Here is a 16,055-nt window from a genome sequence, read left to right on the forward strand (position 1 = left end):
CTTGTGAAATTTCAGTTGAAACATATTAGCAAATATATTGGTGGAAAAAAAAAAAACAACACAGCTATGAAAGTCCAGGAAGTCCTCTTATGAATTCTAGATGAGGAAAAAGGCTGTCTTTGCATGGCTCATTCATCAGAGAAAGAGAAATGTATTAAACGAGCTACTGAAATACATTATTTAATAAAGCAAAATGTGATGAAATCCTGTCACTTTTTTTAAAGATTAACTAGGTCCTCTGACATAAGCCTCTGAGGTTCAAATCTATACCTCCTCCGAAAGCATATTTTATTTTATGTTATTTTATTTTTTCCTCCTAAAGCACATTTTAAATTGAAGCTATTCTGATTGTATAATGTTCCACTTAACTATCTGCTTAGTCCATTTTTAGATACAGTTCATCCAGATAGGAAATACTGTCAAACAACTATGAGGTTAAACAAAACAAAACAAAAAAACCTCACAAGCACTAAAATGTTATCTACTTTTGTCCTCCTCTGTGTGCCTTTCTTCCATGAAACAGAATTAATGCTCCTTACTATTATTTGCATTATTATTATTTGTATTATGGATTTGTGATGCATTTTTAATGTCTACATTTTTATGAAATTGACTACTTTATGAAAGGTAATTAAATGATTCCAGAAAGGACTTTTTGTTTTCAATTAATTGTAAACATCACTACACTCGGACCAGCCAGGACTTTTTGTTTTAATCAAAAAATCATTGTGTATGATTCTATGTAAACAAAACAAAACAAACAAACAAACAAACAAAAAACACTCCATGCTAAAAGGTATGGCCATTTAGTTATCCGTAAAACCAAAGAGAACTTCCAACGAAAGATCTTGGAGCATGAGAAAATATTTCATCCAGGCTGCTGGCTGGCAACAGGCCACGCAAAGCAGCACCCAGCCCTGCGTGGAGAGCAGGTTGGCAGATGTTATTAGCTGACTTTTGCTGAAAAAGTATGGGAGAACAGTTGGAAAATCACAAGGTGTTGGACAAGCTCTAAATAAATAAATAGCTTATTTGGCAGTAGAAAGAGAGAAAGACAATGAGCTCCTTCGTTGAGGAATAAGACAGGGATACTTCTAATTACAGAGTTCCTTACTGTTGGTTTCATGGGCTGACTTCTTAATGAGAATGGAAATTGTACCTCCCACACTTGTGTTTAGAGGTTCTAGGACTTCAGAATGACAATTAGTTTGCAGTTTTGCTCCAGATTTGTGATCTTTCTGGTATGGGAATGCCACCAATGTAGGTGAGAGTTCTTCGCCCTCCTCCCTTGGTGATTGAGGCAGCACGTGGGGAAAGTGCCAAGTGCCAACTTAGAGCTTCTAACACCTTAACTTGAACATGGCATTTAACACTAGAATAGCCCTAAGGGAAAAAACAAACACCCCAAAGATGACACTTGTTAACATCTGAGGGGCACAGCTAATAAGGATTCAGTGAATATATGAAGATCTAATTTTGTAGAAAAAGCCGGAGTCAAAAAGAAAAGAATGAAACAATTGCAAAAGATACTTTCTCAGAGGAGATCATTATCCCATGAGGCTGAAAGGAGGTTATCCCAGGGTCATTGTTGGCTAGTTAGGGTTGCTGAACACATAGGCAGGCCCATTTAGATCCCTCACAAAGTAAGATGGAAATCATCACAGAGCCGACAAAATTGGGCCACATTTTCTTCAAATTCCAAGAATCCCTTCATCTCTCCTTTCTGAGTAGACATATTGCTAGGCAACATTTGTTAACACAGAAAGGACAACAAGATCTAAAAGGAATAGAAAACCAGAGCACCATGCTACAAAGGTGCTCCCAACACACACACAATCTTACACACACACACACACACACACACACATACATACAGGCACACACACTTAAAACGACATTCCAAAAGGTATTATTTTTTTTTAAGTATGACTTAAAATGGAAGATCGACTTTAAATATACCTCTTTGAGGCAAACTCTACTATGATACATGCCTCACTGATTCTTCTTCCCAAATTCATGCTACTCCACAATGATCATAACTATACGGGCTAAAACGCTGTTTTCTTTGTGTAAATAGGGTTCTTTTGGCACATAATAGCAACTGGCAGAATCTTTAAGTCACATGCTGACAAACATGTGAAAATATTTATTACCCTTTTAAAAATTACAATCTTATTATCCTTAGACTTAAGATTTCATTATATTTAAAATAAAGACCTTTGTAAACTATAGAGGACATTCAAAGGCAAACTTCCAGGACTTAATAGAAAATAACCAACATTATTGTTTCAAATTATTTCACGAAGATACACAAATTAAAGGAAGAAAATAGACAAGGGCTTGTTTTGTTAGTCTTAGTCTCTGCAAGACCCGGAGGCTGCTCCGGTCTCAACTCAGGGACACCCATCCTCACCGGTTGCCCCCACGGTTATGAGATGTGACTGCAGGGGCACTAATTTGTCATCGACTTGGAAAGTCACAAAAGCCATCACAAAAGCCCTGTAGATGTAAACACTGGAAGCACTTCTTCAAGGGCATTTTCGACGAGGCAGCCGCCGCCCGCGAAGGGCGCGCAGGTCTGGAGCCGCCCACCTCCGCGCCTCGGGGCGCGGGGCCGGGAGGGTACGATGGGGAGGAGGGCACCCCGCCGCGGGGACCCGGGCTCGGAGCTGCGCTCTCGCCGGAGCCCGCCCTCTTTCCGGCACTATGGAAACTGCAATTTTCTACGCCTGCTCGTCCTCCTTCTCTTTCTCTTATTACATCCCAAACAGAAGATTTCAACTTCCCGAGAACCTGACAAGTGAATGGCGCTGAGGACGCCCCGGAAGAGCCCACGACCTGGCTGCGGGGGAAGGGCGCCCCCGAGCGGGTGGGACCCTGGGAGCCACCCGAGGCGAGCACTGTCCGGGATCGGGGGCGCCGCGCCCGCGCCCCTCCCCTCCTTCCAGGAAAAGGGTACCAAGCTGCTATCGACCCAGCGCTCACCGGTGACTAATGTGATGCTCGTAAACAAGGCGCGGGCCGGGCACCCGGGAACCACCCAGGCGCAAACCCGCCGCGGCGGGCGGGCCCGCGCCCACCCCGAGTTTGGGCGCCAGATCCGCTCGCCCAAGTGTGTATGATGGTGGGAGGGGGTTACGAGAGGGCAGCCAAGTTCATTGCCCCTTCTGGCCCCCGCGAGTGGGGCGGCAGCTGGGCGATGCGGGGCCCGGGGAAGGGTGCTGCGGCCCCCGCACCCCCCACCGGCGCCCAGCCCCGGCTGGCGGTCTCGGCCCTTGATCTCCGCCGGCCCCCGCCCCCTGCAGTGTCCCCTCCCCCGGTCCCCTCCCCGGCGGAAGCTCCGAGCCCAATTAATTGAGTCAAAGGCGGGAGGGAAGGGCCCTCCGCGCGGAGGCCGGTCCCCGCCCCTCCTGCGCGCCCCTTTTCCCGCCCTGGGTGGCATCTCCTCCGCCGGCATCCACAACGAGCCTCTGATTAATGAGGCTCGGGCCGGCCCCCACCTCGCCCGGGCCCCGGCCTCCGCGGGAGGGGGAGGGGACGGCGGGAAACGCAGCCCGGGGAGAAAGGGGGGCGGGGCGGGGGCGCGCGGCCCGCCCCCCCGCGGCCTGCTCCCATTGGCTGCGAGGGCCGTCCGTCGGGGGGCGCGGCGCCAATGCGGGCGGCGGGGCGGGGCGGCCGCGCCGTGTGTGCCTGCGTAACGCCGAGTCACATGTTGTTTTGCTCTTCTTAGTTCAGTCACTCGGTGCGCGATGTGTTACTCACTGTGCGGCGGGGACCGCGACGAGCCCGGGTCGCCGTTGGCAGCAGCAGCAGCAGCCCCGGTGGCGGCGCGGACCCCGAGTGCCCGGGCGCACCCCGGCACCCCGCAGCGCGGCGCAGCGGCGGGACCGGTGCGGCCGCGCGCGCCTTAGGCTCGGCTCCGCGGCTCGGGGACCCCGACTCTCGGCCCAGCCAGCGAGTCCCCAGGCGCCGCCCGAGAGCCCGGGAGACAGCGGCCGCGGGCAGCCGGGCCAGGGGGCGGCCACCGCCCGCGCCGGGCATCCTCCGGGGCCCGGGAGCGCGGAGGGCGCTGCGCCACCGCGCGGTGCCGGCCCCCGCCGGCCTCCCCCAACCTTCCCCACCTCCTGGGCCCGAGGGACGCGGGCTCCGGCGGGCGAGCAGGGGAGGGGAGGGAGCCGCCCCCGCCCGCGCCCCCCTCCGCTCTCCCCCAGCTCCTCCACGCCGGGCCGGGCGGCGCGGCCTGAAACGCTGGCGATGGCGAGCCCGCCGCTGCAGGGGCCCCCCGGGCCGGCGGGCGGCGACGGCCCCAACCTCAACAACAACAACAACAACAACCACAGCGTGCGCAAGTGCGGCTACCTGCGCAAGCAGAAGCACGGCCACAAGCGCTTCTTCGTGCTGCGCGGGCCCGGCGACGAGGCGACGGCGACAGCGGGCGGGGGGCCGGCGCCGCAGCCGCCGCGGCTCGAGTACTACGAGAGCGAGAAGAAGTGGCGGAGCAAGGCGGGCGCCCCGAAGCGGGTCATCGCGCTCGACTGCTGCCTGAACATCAACAAGCGCGCCGACGCCAAGCACAAGTACCTGATCGCGCTCTACACCAAGGACGAGTACTTCGCGGTGGCGGCCGAGAACGAGCAGGAGCAGGAGGGCTGGTACCGCGCGCTCACCGACCTGGTCAGCGAGGGCCGCGCCGGCGACGCGCCCCCCGCCGCCGCCACCGCCGCGTCCTGCAGCGCCTCCCTGCCCGGCGCCCTGGGCGGCTCGGCCGGCGCCGCCGCGGCCGATGACAGCTACGGGCTGGTGGCGCCCGCCACGGCCGCCTACCGCGAGGTGTGGCAGGTGAACCTGAAGCCCAAGGGCCTGGGCCAGAGCAAGAACCTGACGGGCGTGTACCGCCTGTGCCTGTCGGCGCGCACCATCGGCTTCGTGAAGCTCAACTGTGAGCAGCCGTCGGTGACGCTGCAGCTCATGAACATCCGCCGCTGCGGCCACTCGGACAGCTTCTTCTTCATTGAGGTGGGCCGGTCGGCCGTCACGGGCCCCGGTGAGCTGTGGATGCAGGCCGACGACTCGGTGGTGGCGCAGAACATCCACGAGACCATCCTGGAGGCCATGAAGGCCCTCAAGGAGCTCTTCGAGTTCCGGCCGCGCAGTAAGAGCCAGTCGTCGGGCTCGTCCTCCACACACCCCATCAGCGTCCCTGGCGCGCGCCGCCACCACCACCTGGTCAACCTGCCCCCCAGCCAGACGGGCCTGGTGCGCCGCTCGCGCACCGACAGCCTGGCCGCCACTCCGCCGGCCGCGAAGTGCAGCTCCTGTCGGGTGCGCACGGCCAGCGAGGGCGACGGCGGCGCGGCGGCGGGGGCGGGGGCGGCGGGCGGCAGGCCGGTGTCGGTGGCCGGGAGTCCCCTGAGCCCCGGGCCGGTGCGCGCGCCCCTGAGCCGCTCACACACCCTGAGCGGCGGCTGCGGCGCCCGCGCGAGCAAGGTGGCGCTGGCGCCGGCAGGGGGCGCCCTGCAACACAGCCGCTCCATGTCCATGCCGGTGGCGCACTCGCCCCCAGCCGCCACCAGCCCCAGCAGCCTGTCGTCCAGCAGCGGGCACGGCTCCGGCTCCTACCCGCCGCCTCCAGGCCCGCACCCGCACCTGCAGCACCCCCTGCACCACCCCGCGAGCCAGCGGCCCTCCAGCGGCAGCGCCTCGGCCTCGGGCTCCCCCAGCGATCCTGGCTTCATGTCTCTGGACGAGTACGGCTCCAGCCCTGGGGACCTGAGAGCCTTCTGCGGCCACCGGAGCAACACGCCCGAGTCCATCGCTGAGACACCCCCGGCCAGGGACGGCAGCGGGGGCGAGCTGTACGGGTACATGACTATGGACAGGCCCCTGAGCCACTGTGGCCGCCCCTACCGCAGAGTCTCGGGGGATGGGGCCCAGGACTTGGACCGAGGGCTGAGGAAGAGGACTTACTCCCTGACCACACCTGCCCGGCAGCGGCCGGTGCCCCAGCCCTCCTCTGCGTCCCTGGATGAGTACACCCTGATGCGGGCCACCTTCTCTGGCAGCTCCGGCCGCCTCTGCCCGTCTTGTCCCGTGTCGTCTCCCAAAGTGGCCTACCACCCCTATCCCGAGGACTACGGCGACATCGAGATCGGGTCCCATAGGAGCTCCAGCAGTAACCTGGGTGCCGACGATGGCTACATGCCCATGACCCCTGGCGTGGCTCTCCTGGGTGGTGGCAGCGGCAGCTGTAAGAGCGATGACTACATGCCCATGAGCCCCACTAGCGTGTCCGCCCCGAAGCAGATCCTGCAGCCTCGCGCCGCCGCCGCAGCCCTGCCCCCCTCGGGAGCCGCAGTGCCGGCGCCCACCCCCACGGCCAGCAGGGCCTTTCCAGCCAACGGGGGCGGCTACAAGACGAGCTCCCCAGCCGAGAGCTCCCCCGAGGACAGTGGGTACATGCGCATGTGGTGTGGCTCCAAGCTGTCCATGGAGAATGCCGACGCCAAGCTGCTACCCAACGGGGACTACCTCAACATGTCCCCCAGCGACGCGGGTACCTCGGGGACCCCTCCCGACTTCTTCTCGGCCGCCTTGCATGGCAGCGGGGAGATGCTCAGGGGAGTCCCTGGCTACTGCTATAGCTCCCTGCCCCGCTCCTACAAGGCTCCCTACACGTGCAACGGGGACAACGACCAGTACGTGCTCATGAGCTCCCCCGTGGGGCGCATCCTGGAAGAAGAGAGGCTGGAACCGCCGGCCGGCCCGGGGACCGCGCCGTCCACAGGCGCTCTCGCGGCGGCGGGCGGCCACACCCAGCCTCCTCACCCAGTAGTGCCTTCGCCCAGCAGGCCGAGTGGCAGCCTTGGCGGCCGCCCCGACGGCTTCCTGAACCAGCGCTGCCGGTTGGTGCGGCCCACACGCCTGTCCCTGGAGGGGCTTCAGACCCTGCCCAGCATGCACGAGTACCCTCTGCCGCCCGAGCCCAAGAGCCCCGGCGAGTACATCAACATTGACTTCGGCGAGGCCGCGGCGCGCCTGTCTCCGCCCGCGCCTGCGCTGCTGGCTTCGGCGGCCTCCTCGTCCTCGCTGCTGTCGGCCAGCAGCCCGGCCTCATCCCTGGGCTCGGGCACGCCGGGCACGAGCAGCGACAGCAGGCAGCGCTCCCCACTCTCCGACTACATGAACCTCGACTTCAGCTCGCCCAAGTCCCCCAAGCCGGGCCCCCAGAGCGGGGACCCCGTGGGCTCCCTGGATGCCCTCCTGTCCCCCGAGGCCTCGTCCCCCTACCCGCCGCTGCCCCCGCGCCCTCCCGCCCCCACGTCCGCCCTGCAGCCGCAGCCGCCCCCGCCGCCCCCCCCAGGGGAGCTGTACCGCCTGCCCCAGGCGTCCCCTTCCCAGGGCCCCAGCGCTGCCTGCTCTTCGTCCCCGGAGACTGGGGACAATGGGGACTACACCGAGATGGCCTTTGGCGTAGCTGCCACCCCGCCACAACCCATCGCGGCCCCCCCGAAGCCGGAAGGTGCCCGCGTGGCCAGCCCCACGTCCGGCTTGAAGAGGCTGAGTCTCATGGATCAGGTGTCGGGAGTGGAGGCCTTCTTGCAGGCGAGCCAGCCCCCAGACCCGCACCGGGGAGCCAAGGTCATCCGCGCAGACCCCCAGGGGGGCCGCCGCCGCCACAGCTCCGAGACCTTCTCCTCGACCACCACTGTGACCCCCGTGTCCCCGTCCTTCGCCCACAACCCTAAGCGCCACAACTCGGCCTCTGTGGAAAACGTCTGTCTCAGGAAAAGCAGCGAGGGGGGCGGCGGCGGCGTCCTGGGTGGGGCAGACGAGCGCCCCACCTCCCCCCGCCAGTTGCAGCCACCGCCCCCCCAGCAGGCGCGCCCACGGGTGCCGAGTCAGCCTGGGGGCTTGGTTGGCTGCCCCGGGGGCAGTGGCTCTCCAATGCGCAGGGAGACCTCTGCCGGCTTCCAGAACGGCCTCAATTACATCGCCATCGACGTGAGGGACGAGCCTGGGCTGTCGCCCGCCCCGCAGCAGCATCCGCATCCACAGCCCGGAGACAAGAGCGCCTGGGGCCGGACCCGCAGCCTCGGGGGTCTCATCAGCGCTGTGGGGGGCAGCAGCGGCGGTGGAGTGTGTGGGGGGCCGGGCCCTGGCGCCCTCCCCTCCGCCAACACCTATGCCAGCATTGACTTCTTGTCCCATCACCTGAAGGAGGCCACCATTGTGAAAGGTGAGGCCCTTGGACCTTGTGGATGGTGGGGGGACGGGTGGGGGGGGGACGGCTGGGGGAAGGGTGGGGGGAAGGGTGCGGAAGCCGGTGAACTGCTCTGGGTTCACTGCCATTCTCCTCTTTAGTACCTTGACCCCAGCGCCAAAATACTGGACCAGCCTTCTTGTTTTGTTTTCCTTTGGGCTCCCCTGGCTTCCTTCTGTTCCAAACACCAAGAGCAGTCCAGGGGTCTTTGAGTTGAACGGGAAGCTTCCCACTCAGGAGACTTGGATTTGTTGTTCTCCCCGAGCCCCAGGTCTTTTTTCCCACAGCCGCCCCTTCCCATCGGTTCCCAGGGCAGATGTCTCCCCAGGTCAGCCACCCCAGAGTGCCAGGTGCGGGCTCTTGGCCTCAAGGTTTGACAGCTCCCTCACCTTTCCCTTTGTTTTCCTGGAACCAGGTCCCACCTGATTTTTGCTGAGCCTCAAAGTTTATAAAAACAGGCCTGCAAGTCATTTAGAAAATGAGCGTCCATTTTGGTGGCAGCAACAGGAACAGTTAACCATTTCAGTTTTACACGAAAACTGGAGGGGCTTTCCCGCAGGAGACACCGTTTTTCTCCTGAGGGTCTGAAGTGGTGACAGTGCGTGCACACGGCGTAAAAGCAGTGGTTTCGAGCATACCTGGGAGTCACCTGGTCAGAGTTAAGCCTGGATGGCCGGGCTGTAGAAAGCCCCAGAGATGCTGATGCGGTAGGTGTAGGGTGTGGCCCGGAGTGTGCCTTTCTAAGAAGTTCCCGGGTGGTGGTGATGCTGCTGGTTGGGGAGCATCCTCTGAGCACCCTGTCCTCTGCTAGGCTCACCTGAGGAGGTTTGAGAGTGCACCTGCTGGGCCTCGCCCAGACACATTCAAGCAAAGCCTCCGGTGGGCAGAGCTCAGGCACCAGCGTCGTCCAGAGTTTGCCCAGGTGATGGGAACGTGTGGCCGGGATTTAGAATCAGTGCTTTAGAGAGAGTAAGTGGAAGACAACCTCCCGGGTCTTTTCCAGAACAATTGGACAGGAGGGTGCCCCGTATTGTTCACAGTCTCATCAAATATCCATGAGGAGAGAGGGGTGTGCTTGCTTGCAGCTCGTGGTGCATTCTAAGGATCTCAAACTTTGAGTGGCTGGGGGTCGGGGGTTGGGGAACAGGAGGGAGTGAGGTGGGGGTGGGTGTTGCTAGTAAGGTAGAGGCTCTGGGGCCACCCCAAAACAGGAAGCAGTGAATAGTGCTCTGTGGATGCTGGCCTAAGGTCAGCAGGCTGCAGAGGGACCGAAGTGACGATCTCGGTGGCTTGGGGATCCATGCGCCTTTTGTTCTTAAAGTAAACAGAGTAGCTGGACGCCATCTAAGTCCAACATAGGGTTTGGCGTATGCTTGGGACTGTTAGTCCCTGCGGTTTAAAAGTACAGCTGTAGGGTAAGTAGCCTGTTGTTCTAACATAATAGAGGGAGAGCCTTTTACTTTTTTTACTAAAACCATAGAGTAAAAGATGAAAAGAGTCATAGAGAATTATCAGGAATGTGGTGCTTGAGCATCTAATGACATCAGTTGGAACTTGCCAGAATGTATCCCATAAACGATAACTCTCCACTGAAGGTCACTTTGCTTGGAGTTAAGCACTACAGGTACTTCTGGAAGAAGGCTCGTGTGTGTCAGGGAGTTGGAGGGTGAGCTCCCGTCCAGGACACAGCCCAGAGTAACACCCCAGCATGACTGGAACTGAGTTGGGGAAAAAAATGCATGCACACAAAATTTTTTTCCGTATGCCCAGATGGGTATATGGGGTATATGCCATAGTGAACATGAAAGTACATTTTGCTGAAATCTGATTCTAATCAGAAAAGCAGCCTGAGAACATAACACCTTTTACGCCTTTTGGCGAAGTAGGCAGCAAAAACCTGGACTGGACTCAGCCAGGCCCCAGGAGTGGGTTCTTGCTGCAGAAGGAGGAGTGAGCTGGGGTTTTCGTCGCCAAGCCTGAAAGGATTTGAGGCCGTTCTGATAAAGGAGATACATTCACAAGCGTGATTCATGTATGATATAATGCCCTTTTCAGACTAGGGAAAATTTTAAACTGCAAGAGATAAGTTTAGTTCGAGACCTGATTTAGCTTGTTTTGTTTGTTTTCCCACCAGTAGAAAATTCCTTCCAACCTATAGGATTCAGGACTCTGAAACCAAAACAGCAGTTCATATGCTCTATGGTGGCTGAACAAAGATGAGATTGGATTTGCATGCTGTTTTTCCAGAGTCTCTGGGGGCATTATGGTAAACACCCATTTAAGAAGGAAAAGGACTATTTTTAAGCAAAATAGAGAGCTGCAATTGATCCATTGTGCCAAAACCACAGTTTTTTTTTTTAAAAGGACTGCATGCTAAATGGATTTCTAGTAAACTAATGTGACACAGAGAACAGTAGAACAGGAAAGACAAGGATGTCATCTTAATTAACGTGAACCTGAGTTGTGGTCTGCGGAGCCAGAAGGGAACTCAAAGTGAACGTCCACTTTTATTTAACTCACGTGTGCGTGTAGAAATTTGTTTGTGGTGCTCATAAATAAAAAGTTCACAGGAGATAAGCGTCCTTTGAGAGAATGATTTATAGGGAAGAAGACTTGGAAAGCATTTCTTTGAAGATGAAATAGGAGAAGAACTTCCTGGGTCATTGCGTGCACTGGCCTGGTGCTCAGGAGTGGCTTATGTGTCCACACTGAGCTCCTCAGGCTCCATATGGGGAAACGTCATTAATTATGCTGAAGCAGAATAGTTCGGGGTTGTTTGGGTAGGGTTTGGCATTTGCATAAGTGGTAACAAAGACATAAGGTTCCTGCAGTGCTTCATAGTTGTTTACAATAGAATTGGGGATGGTGGGATTTTGGTGCCGGAACCAAAGAAACAAGTTAGTATACCTTAGGGGTGTGTGTGTGGGTGGGTGTGTGTGTGCACACGCGTGTGTGTGTGCATGCTCTGGATTAATATATAATAATAATATATATATGATACAATAGTTATATGTATTAATCCAGAACAAATAAAAATTGAACTCTAAATTATGCATCTTACTTGGGAGCAAGGGAAGGTCCTTAATGTGTGTTTTGCGTGTGCGTGTGTAGGAAAATCCAACCAATCTGTCAGAGCGTTGTTGTTTCAGAACTGGAAATACAGTACAGGATTTACTGTGCTTTAAAGCAGCATTTAAAAACTAACTGTATACATTTTTGTGCTATGATTGGAGGTTGGTGTATATCGTAAAAGGTGCTATCTTAGTGTTCTGTTCCTCTTTAGTGGGATTTTTATTCTAAAATTGGTTTTCATGTATGTATAAGGCAGATTAGATAAGAGTTACCATTGAAAGCATCTGTGTTTAAATTCTGTTTGATAAAAGGACTATTTATTCATAACCTATGGTCAGAGAATTTGGGGATAAGAGGAGTGTCTCCAAAGGAACAATATAATCACGATTTATGTTTAAAAGGATTGCCTATTGGAAGTCTGAAAGCAAAGAAAACTTGAATATTTTTCAGTTGCTTGACAAGCCACATGCCCTTTCTTTTTCTGTTGTGCGTGCTGTCCAGCTCTTGTTGTAACAAGATAATAATGAACACTGCTCCGGCCCTGTTCCCAGGAACAGACAACCAAGGTGCTAATGAAAACACACAGGCTTTCGTGAATGAAAGTCACGTGACTCGTTCTACTTCCTTTATTGAAAGAGAAACCTTTACAAAAATAGTATTTCGTAGAAGGAAGCATAGTATGTGGAACATTAAACCAGGAATCAGGAAACCAGGTTTCTGGTTGCTGATCTAATGAGTCATTGTGTGACAGAGGAAAACCATTTAACCCCACTTTCTCACTTTCTCTGTCTGTAAAATGGGGTAATTATAACCCTCTCCCTTCCGTGGCTTTGGCCACTGGGCGGTCCAGCAGATCATAAAAATCAAGAACAGTTAAAACACTCTTCTAAAGGATCCTGCTCATAAACCCACTGATGCTATTGACACTTACTTCCTTGAAACCATGAGTATTTACAGGAAAGTCACTTTTGTCCATGAACGTTCTTAAAAAAACAAACAAAAAAACAAACTCAGAGTCTGAAAATGGAGCTAATACCCTTTTAAGAAACGCGTGTCTTTTTTGCTTCTTTGCTAGTTAACACCCCAGTCGCCAGGAACCATGTTTTCCCCCTCTTTACTTAAGGTGAGATGTTGTTCATAGATAATTATCAATTGCAATGAAGTAGTGGTTTAAATTACATAGGAGAATAACAGTGGGGAAAACAGCATCCTAATGCCGAAACTACATTAAGACTGTCCTTCTGATTACCTTTTATGATTTGTTTGTGTGGCAAGAGATGCTGTCAAGATGAAGATTTTTTAATTAGAATATACCTTTTTTTTTTTTTAACTGATAGTGTTGGCTGTCAATGTGGGGTGTATTGAAAGAAAACCAGAACCCTTGAACTTTCAGCCGCTGAATCCAGTTCTGGGCCTGGGTTGATTTAATTAGGGGAGCCACTCCAAAGTTTTGATTTGTGTGGTTGTCAGACAGGGTAGGGAAACCTCCAGAGTTTGCTTGAGTCATTTGCTTTTCCACAGGCCTCCTCCCCCACAAAAGGAATTCTCATAGATAATTAATGTTTTATTTTCCTTGGAGCTATATGGATTAAACGAATCTTTCTTTTTCTGGAGAGGAGAACTTGCAGCAGTTTAACGAACAGCATGGGTATAATGGGTTTTCTGTTAAAATTCCCACTAATGCATTTTCTGTAGAAGCATAGTTCCAAGAGCTGGTTAACTTTTGGTATCAGATTTGGCAAGTGGAGAGGGTTCTTTTTGTTTTGTTTTTTTGAGTAGCGCAGAATCAAGTGTTCCCGTTTCACCTTAGAAACTTAAGGGAAAATGTAACTTTACTCTTTTATCTGCATTGCCAAGTAGAGTGGGGAAAAACTCAGAGGGAAGTAAAGCGCCGCCCAAAGCCCGTTCTTCACCGGAGTCCACTAATAATAGGGGAATTCGCTGCCGATTTTGTCTACTACAGACATGAGGAGAATGTGTATTTCTGTACAAGATGGGCAAGGCATCTTAATGTTGGCATTTTAATAAACAAATGAAAACAAAGTGTTCTGACCCTCTGAAATGATCAGTTATAAGCATGTCCTTGATCAGGTGGTGGTTTTGTGAAAACATACTATCCACATTTAAGTGGGGGAGACTCTGTGTTAATTTTATTTGTATTGTAGACTGAGTTCAGTGGTAGGTTTTTTTCCGAGGGGAACTCGTGGAGTCATCCTTCAAGATGGGGGAAATGCTGAGGCGGAGTGTTGCTGGTGATGATTCGATTTCTTTCTAGAAAGCCGTAGAGACTTGTATGAACTGGGCACAGAAATAAAAGGCACAGAAGGAAGTTTAAAGAGAGGGACTTGGAATACACGTTGTATGGTACCATCTTGCTCAGTGGACACAAATGATACAAGATCCTTCTGGGCGTGGTGCTCTTGCTGCTTCATTGAATTCATTGCATGGGGACGCTGAAAGAGAATTGGGTTAAAATTTAAAGGCTGCACGTTTACAAGTGATAAAATAGGCAAGTTAGGGGTTCTGATTTCTCAGTGATTGGACTAGAAAAATATTAAATTTGCATAAAGTTGCTTTTAAATGTCCAGAGACATTGTAAAACTCAGTCAGGTAAATGGCGTCTTCAAATTTGGCCCTGTTTCCTTATGCCATACGTGATATTGATGCCCACAGAAAAGATTTATAAAATACTCTTTGCCTACTGTGCTTTTACTGAAATTTGGAATATTTGGTCAAATATTGTGGTATATAATATACTTTAAAGATAAATGATCTATGCATAGCACCTTGTAAATACTGGTTTTTTTTTTTTTAGTATTGATTTTATGTGTATATATATATTTATTTATTTTTAAGGTTTTACTTATGTATTTTAGAGATGGGGGGAGGAGCAGAGGGAGAGGGACAAGCAGACTCTGTGCTGAGTGCGGAGCCCCACTCAGGGCCCGATCACACGACCCTGAGATTGTGACCTGAGTCAAAATCAAGAGTCTGATGCTCAACTGACTGAACCATCCAGGGGCCCCTTTAGTATTGATTTTCAAGAGTATCAGATTTTCCAGAAACAAATATTTTGTGTGTGTGTTTATGGGGGGGGGGCCCTCCATTTCTCATCTAGTCATGCTCCAAGAGGCTTGATGTGAATTTTTTTTTTGATGTGAATTTTTTTTTAATTGAAACTCGAATACTGAATAATGACATATTCTCTAATCATGTTAAAACTTTATAACCTCAAGTATAATTTTAGTCTTACTGGTGCTTTAATCTATCCATATGGTATTGGTATAAATCAGTGTGTGAATTATTATATTCTAGTATTAAATTTCAGTTTTTTCAATGTGTAAGAATGGGATTATGATAAATTTCTTTATATTATGTGACTTTAACAATTACCTTAAAATCCATGTGTTTATCTCAAGAAGGATTTATGCTTTTCCATAGTATTAATGCATAATCTTTAGTATTTATGAATGTGACATAGTGCTTTCTCCATGCAAATTTATAAGTAGTTACTTAAGTCAGTCCATCTTTTGCCTCCAAATTATGTGTAACTAACAATCCCAAAACTTGATGGGCAGTGAAAGGAAGCAGCTGGAGCTGGGAGCTGGTGACACTGTAACCATTATTGAAAGATTCTTGTGCGCCCCTCTGCCCTTTAGGTCAGCAGGATTGTTTAAAATCCAGAAAGTGTTTTTTCTCACTTCATAGTGGTGAGACATTTTCCTACCTGCAGTATCACGTAATCCTGCAAAACCCAGTGACATAGGCAGGGCCCCTCCTTGGAAATAAGGAATCTGCCGCTGAGGGAGATGCCCCGCGACTTGTCCAGGTTCCCTGCGCCCAAAGGAGCACTGTTGGGCGAACCACGGAACGGCGCTACGGACCAGCGCTGTCCCGGGGCGTCCTGCGGTTCCGTCTCCGAGTGCTCTTTACATTCTATCCCCTCATGTCCGCGTCCTACAAACTCTGCCTCCGGAGCTCATAGCCAGTAGTTACATTGGGATTTTACTGGACCCGCCTCACGCAGCTCTCAAGGTGACTGTGTGGTTTTTTATGTCGCTGGGTGATAGTTACATGTATTTATTCATTCCCAGTAAAATGTGGGCAGGTGAGCAGGAAGTAGGACATGGAGGGAAAGCCCCCCAATTTCTTTAAACCCGTCCTACACCCGGCAGCGTGGAGAGCTTAGGATCTGATAGGACTTCGACGGCTCTCAGTGTGTCTGTGTCGCTGACCTCAGGTGTTTGAGGCTGTTGGTTGGTGGTCAGCTCTGGGGGGTTTCCAGGCTGGCTTCCTGGAGTTCTAGGGGTCTGCGATGAGGAAGGCTCCCGTTGCCCCAGCTGTTTCGGCTTCAGCAAAGCTGGCTGTACATGATACTTGAGAAGACCCCTCCCCGCCCTCCCAGCACCAAGTGCATTAAAACTCCTTCCACACAGCGTGGTGGGAATCAGAAGGGAATGCAAGCTCGTTTGAAGGGAGAAGAGCTGGGAGCTGTTGGTATAATGTAACTCATTTAAGATTGTGAACACAGAGGCCCCGGGAAGTCAGACTTCTTCTCCAAGGTCACCATTTAATTAGTTGGTAGAAATGTTTGTAAATATTATCAAGAAAGAATAGAGTATGCTCTGTCTCTGTGGGTCCTTTGTGTACTGATGAGTAACTTTCTCCCAGGGCTGTCCGGATCGCTGCAGAACAACTCAGCGTTTGTACAAGTGGTATCTGT

The 16,055-nt window shown here is 52.8% G+C and overlaps 1 protein-coding gene across 1 annotated transcript in view; it reads left to right on the forward strand.

Moving 5' to 3' along the window:
- The first annotated feature begins 3,690 nt into the window (after positions 1-3,690).
- Positions 3,691-16,055, forward strand: part of IRS2 (insulin receptor substrate 2) — a 30,485-nt gene continuing 18,120 nt past the window's right edge. Inside the window, exon 1 of the mRNA XM_036123774.2 lies at positions 3,691-8,236. Within this exon, the coding sequence (XP_035979667.1) occupies positions 4,255-8,236 (3,982 nt within the window). The 5' untranslated portion in view covers positions 3,691-4,254. The remainder of the gene's footprint in view (positions 8,237-16,055) is intronic.

The sequence above is a fragment of the Halichoerus grypus genome, chromosome 4, assembly GCF_964656455.1.
Source record: "Halichoerus grypus chromosome 4, mHalGry1.hap1.1, whole genome shotgun sequence".
Classification (NCBI taxonomy): domain Eukaryota; kingdom Metazoa; phylum Chordata; class Mammalia; order Carnivora; family Phocidae; genus Halichoerus; species Halichoerus grypus.